This window comes from Oratosquilla oratoria, chromosome 30 (assembly GCF_046742065.1).
Source record: "Oratosquilla oratoria isolate Oo_2021 chromosome 30, ASM4674206v1, whole genome shotgun sequence".
Lineage (NCBI taxonomy): Eukaryota > Metazoa > Arthropoda > Malacostraca > Stomatopoda > Squillidae > Oratosquilla > Oratosquilla oratoria.
Window position 1 is genome coordinate 47,501,285 of NC_134806.1, and position 7,225 is coordinate 47,508,509.

Here is a 7,225-nt window from a genome sequence, read left to right on the forward strand (position 1 = left end):
TTGCCGGTTCGAACAAATCCGTGGATATAGGTTCGCGAACATTTGTTCGGAACGCCCACCTCTGCTTACTAGTATAGCCAAACATGCAACAGATAATAAGTGTCTACAGTATTTCCACTTCAAGGATGTTCAGGGTCAGACGGAAGCAGGAATTCCCCCCCCCCCCGAGTGCAACATTGCCAATTTGATCACTAATTATTGGATCGTCACTGTCACTCAAAATAATTTTTTTTTTCAGCGTGACTCACATTCCCTTTTCGAATATGATGATGGCATTGGGTTATGTAAACAAATGTATATTTAGTGTATTTATTGGAAGGTTGGGGGAAGCTTTACAATGGTAATTATATATACAGTATATATATATACACATCCACACACACCAAAGGCAGTTTCTCCCTCAGAGAGGGTAGCCAAGCAATGCATACGCACACAGACGCATACTTATACCGTAAACAAATAAAACCCGTTCCAACACCCCGCCCACCCTGCATCAATGGTAACTGTACGTAAGTTGATGACCCAAGTCAATTGTAACATACAAATAAATCAACATTCAGGTTGCGCAATACCTTGCAGAAGATAGCAACAAACTGAACCAGCTTAGTTTATTATAACCTGTTTACTAATGACAACGGAGAACCAAATAATTGTTTCACAGCAACAAAGGGTCATCTCCGTTCAAGTGTCGTTAACAAGGGGATATGTTGCACACAAGCATCTGTCTGTACCTATGAGAAAATATATATATAGAAAAGTTCAACAATAATTAAGATGCCCTAGACACCCTACATTTTGCATATTTATGGCATACACGTCTATGTTTATAGATAGCACGTTCACTGGCACAATACCAAAGGTTAGGAGCCTACCCTAGGAGGCATACCTGCGGCCAAAGCCGTCACCTCTGCCATGTGCGTTTGGGACTGTTGGGGCAGGTAAAGGTGGTGGTGGTACACTAGGCATTTCTCACTAGCATGCTACTTGGTTTTGCTACTTTGAATAGAAACAACTTAAATTACAATCTTTTGTTTTTCAAATTTCCAAATCTCAAATCACTCGTGTCACAGTGTGAGAAGCTGACTGACGAACTAAGAGAAGTTAAACCTAGATTACAAATGTTAGACACAATGTTGAGATGTTCTCAATGAACTCTAGAATAGTGTAACCAAAGTCATCCCTACCAAAAGTAAGTAGCAAAAGCAAGTAGCATGCTAGCCTAAAGTGCCGCCACCTTAAGAGTCACTGCTGGGGATTGGAGAGTAGTACATATGGGATTAGAACTCTCAACTAAGCAAACGCAAGACCAGCACACTTTCCAATTACACTATTGGCACACTGGCACAATACACGCAGCACAATAAACCCTCCCATATCAAAACTAATAGGCCTACAGTGTTCAAATTTGGGGAACATTCAGACATTCGGTGTAAAATAATTACTTCCATACTCGTCTCTGCTCCACTATTCCCATGCACTTTTCTGGGCCAGATTTGCCTACTTGCGGACCCTAGGCCAACCTCTCAGTGGGTCCCCAAATTTATAGAAATATAGCACATTTCAGTACCCAATGTATGTATGTATGTATGTATGTATGTATGTATGTATGTATGTATGTATGTATGTATATATATATATATATATATATATATATACATACACATCTGTAATTTAAAATTTAATAGTGTATGGTAACTTTTTACTGAAAAAATGCTTATTGCACTTAAATTTAAATTCTGCCTGATTTCATTTATTTCATTTCGTTATTACTATTTGTAAGCCACTTTGTTGCATGACAAATTAGTTTCAGTAGGCCCCTAGTTACCTGTGGGCCCTAGGCCAGTGGCCTACTATGCCTATCGGTAAATTCCGGCCCTGGGATGAGGGGCCACGAAGACCACGCAGGTAGTGAAACTGAAACCATTCGGATACGGGAGGGATTACGCTACATCATATTCATGAGGTTACCAAAAGCCAAATCTGGTTCTATGGCTTACAACAGCCTTAATACTGCCTAGTACAACTGAACAGTCATCTGGCTTACAGAAGTCGCTCAAGTATGGCAGACTTCTACAACTTATAAAGCGTATGCATAAACTTCGTAACGCGACTCCTACAAATTATAAAACAGTCCATGCGAGTAAGTGTTTGGAGAGAGGAAAGAATGTCGTATAAAGATATGTACATTACGATCACTGTCTGAAAAGGATCACGTACTGTGATCATAATATATGCATCTTTGCACAACATTCTTTTCTCCAATAGTGGGATCTTCAGTAATATAAAACAATACTGTACTAATATAACCATCCCAACATTAAGTATAAAAGAATCCTTTTTGGAAAGATGAAAAAAAAAAAAATAATAATAATAATAAATAAATAAATAAAAAATAAAAAATAAAAACCCAAGAAATGTTGCAGGTAGGTATCAATACCACTGTTCTACAATAAATGCACACATGTCCATGACATAATGGTATATACCACATACCATCCAACTTCCTTACCCAAAAAACATGAACATGTAGACAAGATCATACACAAGCCTACAATAAAGACACTTTGGTGAGGAGAATTAAATATTTGACGAGTTGAGCAGAAACGGTTTTCACATAATTTCTTTCACAAGTTCTGGCTTCAAAGTACACCCATGAAATTTGCGGGATTTGAACCCAAAACTAAACATACTTCTGACTACATCAGCAATGCACCTATGAACATGCATACACACAAAATATTAATGCCTTGTAACAGGGTAGAGAGAGAGAGAAAGTGAGTGAAAGAGCATGAATTTCAAGTCAAATATACATTGATATACAATTCATGCCATGTTTTTCTTTAAAAAAATTCAAGAGAGCAAATGGAGACAAGAATAACACTGACAACAAATTTCATATTAAACGTACATTTCTCTTGCAGCATAATCAAATACCATACTTGATAAAGTTCTAATAAATGAACTGTAATTCAATGAAGGCTTTTTCTTTAAATGATGTTTACTCCCTCTTTTTATTGAAGTTTTTCCAACTGTGTCATGGTATTTACTGCATATACAAAAGGAATTTATTTTCATTATTATTATTCTTTATCATGTATACATGGAACAGCATTCCAACTGGCCATAAACCAAATTACTACAAGCTCGAGGGGGCAAAATTACAGGACAGAGGTCGCCTCTGTATTCTCCATCCCAATGGGCATTATTCATTTTCCGTATGACCCCCTAAAAAAATATGGCAGCGATACATACCCTTCTGGCAGTGACGTCATTTTTTTTTAACTACAACCTGAAGTCAGACCCAAATACATCTGGATCCAAGTGCCGTAACAACGTAACTACTTATGCAAAATGCATTCAATGAAATATATACAATAAAGCTTCAATATATGGAACTAATTGGGGGAAGGGTTGGTTATTATAGCTAAAAGTATGTACTGTGCGTGCATACACATTTAAATTTTCCATGCGCCCACATTGGACACCAAACATTGTTTGATATAGCCAACGAATGGTTGGTAGGTCTCACTAGGATCAATATCACCAAAATTTGGTGAAAAAAGGTTTGGTATAATGAGGGTTTACTGTGGAGTGAAAACATGACTAATGACTTCAATTCATTCCAGAATAACACTCATTTGTCAACGTAGTTGTACAGTATCTCACAACTAATATTCCCACTGAAATTAATGGTACATACATACATATACCAAGGCTTTTTTCCCCCTTACTAGGGAGGCAGCCAAAAAGGAAAAGGCATAAAATCATTCCCACCCATTCCATCCCTGAAAACCTTTCACACCCCTCCACCCTCCCTCCCATCTTAGCACCTCCTAGATGACGGGTCATCCCTGCACCCTGTCCACTCCCCTGGGTCAGAAGCAGGAAAAGGCTTACGACAGGGTAGACAGAAAGGCACTGTGGGAGGTTATGCGGATATACGGGATAGGAGGAAAGCTTCTGGGAGCTGTCAAGAGTTTTTATGAGAGTAGTAGAGCTTGTGTCAGGATTAGAAATGGAGAGAGTGAGTGGTTTGAGGTAAAGGTGGGACTTCGTCAAGGATGCGTTATGTCACCCTGGCTGAAATTAATGGTAGTTTATTTAAATCATTCTCAGCATGTAAATGAAGATTTAAAGGTATTCCTTTCAACCTATTTTTACCTAAATATGAAAACATGATGGAATTTATAAGTATTAAGGCATTAAAGTCAAAAGATAAGAAAGAAAAAAATATACATATATACATACATAAAGTTAAGCATACAAGAAAATGGAGAATAATAGTCTGGATTTTTTATCTTTTACTGTACAGGCTACGGAGAACATTTTACCATGCAACAACGAGGTCCAATTTTGAAACTGCGTAAAAGCAGAAGAGGAGGTCAGCGTAAGCCACACAGTGGCAAATATCGTGCATCCGATTAATTACGTTAAATAAAGAAATCTGTCACACTGGCAAATAGGCGACATAGTAAGCTAATAATCTGCCGTCACGGTAGGGAAGGTGGCCAGCCCAGATTGTTTGGAACAAATACATAGTCACAAAAAGGAAAATTTTCTCACTAATATGGCACAAAACGATGGATTTATAGTTCTTATAACTGTGATATGGTTATGCAAACATTATTCAACAATGTTTTGTTATGTACCACTGAAAAGTCTTAGTGTACTCACTAACCACTTCACTCCGGCCCAAAATCTCGCGGGCAGCATTAGCTGCCAGACGCACGATGTTGCGTCATAATACTCGCATCATAAAAAATAGTCACCGCTTATATCGATCGTTCTCTCTTTCACCCGTGAATTTTGATAACAATAGAAAATGTGATGAAGCCAGTTTAGAGAGCATGTCAGTTACGCAGGGACAACTACAATAAATATAATCAAGACGCCGATATGGCAGCCTCGCGTATCCACTTGCTCCCCATGCCGCCTATGTAGGCGGCACCGTATGGAAGGGGCTAAACTCACCATTCCACAAAGTGGATGCAAGAAACCCATGGTAGGACAAACCGTGTCAGTTGTGGCAAGCTGCTGCAATTTTTTGGCCAATATTTGGATGCTCACTGGGCAACTGGGTTAGGGCATCATTACTTGCGACGGAGGTCGAGATCATGGTGATTCGAATCCTGCTCGGGGCGAGTTGAACTAAGGGCATGGTTCATTAAATTCCATGCTACAACGTCCACTGTAAGGGGCACCATCCTAGCCTCCTGATAGGTGGGGGGAGTCTGTGACCTTAAAACAAATCAATCAATCATTTGGGACACCTTCCTGCTTGACCAGGACCGTCGGGAACCGACACGACAAAGGCCATAGTGAGTCCCTGGAATCAAACTCATGACCATCTGTTCACGAGTTTGACACTGTGTTCACTGGGCTTCTGGCGACCCCATAGTGTACTAATGAAATTAACTGGTAATAAATAATGCCAGTGAAATAAAAACATGTCCGCCCATTTCATATTTACTTCCATCACATCAGAAAACAGGAAGATTTATTTATTCGTTCGTTTATCTCTTGTTTTTATTATTGGGATGCTTGCTCGCTGAACAAGTTAGACCATCATGACTTGTGGCAAATATCATGTGGAGGCTGTTCAAATCTTGCAAACAAGTTTGTGGTAACGGTATACTACATTAAATCGCCTATTTTGAAAAGGTACTCCATAGGAGTCACCATCCTAGCCTCCTCGGGGAGGGGAAGTTCATGAAGTTAAACGGAATCAATCATTATTATTAATCAATATTATCATAATCTACTTTATTTATTCAATTTTTTGTGACTACACATTTGGCCAAAACATAATTAAAGTACCTACAGACACAAATTCAATCCCAGAGAAGAAGTAAGCTCTACAGGCCTTACGCGCTGGCCAAAGCCACGGCGACATCAGCCTGAAACATCAACAGGAACGATAGGGGAACATAAGCAGCTCGGCACTACTTACCTTCTTGGATATGTCCGGGTCGCATGCCTTAGTCTAGGACCTGCACAGATCGACTGACACTAGTGCAGGCCGGCCCTACCCGTGGCGTGGCACCTCAAGGTTCTAAGATATGTGAGTCATCACAACAGGTAAAAAAACAACCCGAGATATGCGGAGATCAATATCACTGGCCGACAACCGTAGTCTGGTATTTGCGCAAGCTAGCATTACAGGCTACAGACTTTAAAGGAGTTATCCCTACTGGGCTATTTGTCCTCCAACCTTTAATTGGCAGTTATCGCCCGCTTCCAAAAAAAATTCCGATGTAATATCCCTCTGGTAAACTATTTTGTTTTCTCAACAAAAATACATAGAACGTCATTTGATATTCTGCTGGAGGAAAATAAATTTCCTCCAGCATATAAGATTCCTTCCCGAAAGCTCCAGGCTACAAATCTGCCCCAACAGTTGAAGGAAAAATAGCCCAGTGTGATGACGCCTTGATATGACGAACACATGTTACAGGTCTCGAGGCGAGACTCATTGCGGTCAACACTACACAACACTGTCCATGTTCTCAGATGCCTCTAACAATAATGACTGTTCTGGTCCGAGAACAATGCAGGTCAAGACTACAGGTCACACGTCATTGTCTGTGACATGTGCAACGGAGTCAACATGAGTTCGAAGGCGGCTTCTTTGAGGTTTGCTCCCCGGAGGTTGGCTTCCTGCAGGTCACTCCCGGAAAGGTTACAGTTCTGGTAAAACAAAGGAAAAAATATTCTATTACAAACAACCAAGAAATTTTTTTTATTACAAATTCTATCAAAAAGCGGTTTTGAAAGGAAATTAAGAGAGGAAGGGGAGGTGAATCAAGTAGAGAAGAAAAGGTCTTAGATGACGATGGAAGAGGAGGCAGTAAGGGGAAGGTGGGTAGAGTATTTTAGGGAGCTATTAAGTCTGGGGGAGGAGAGGGAGGGATTGGTGGTAGCCATGCCATGGGAGGCACCAAGAAAATGACAACAATGGGTGAGAAAAATGGAGGAAAAATAAGAAAAGAGGGAGTAATTGGTGAGGAACAGTGTGGGCTTAGGAAAGGTAGGGGTTGCATGGATCAGATTTCTGTAGCAAGACAGACATGTGAGAAAGTTTTAGCAAAAGGTAAGGATGTTTTTTTTGGGCTTTTATGGATTTTGAAAAGGCTTATGATAGGGTAGACAGGAAGGCACTGTGGGAGGTTTTGCAGATATACGGAACTGGGGGAAAGCTGTTAAGAGAGTAGTAGAGCCTGTGGTT

General features: G+C 40.0%; 1 protein-coding gene across 1 annotated transcript in view; it reads right to left on the bottom strand.

Moving 5' to 3' along the window:
- Window positions 1-301: 301 nt before the first annotated feature.
- Window positions 302-7,225, bottom strand: part of LOC143041155 (BTB/POZ domain-containing protein KCTD9-like) — a 29,684-nt gene continuing 22,760 nt past the window's right edge. The window contains exon 8 of the mRNA XM_076212960.1: window positions 302-6,687. Coding sequence (XP_076069075.1) covers window positions 6,562-6,687 — 126 coding nt within the window. The 3' untranslated portion in view covers window positions 302-6,561. The remainder of the gene's footprint in view (window positions 6,688-7,225) is intronic.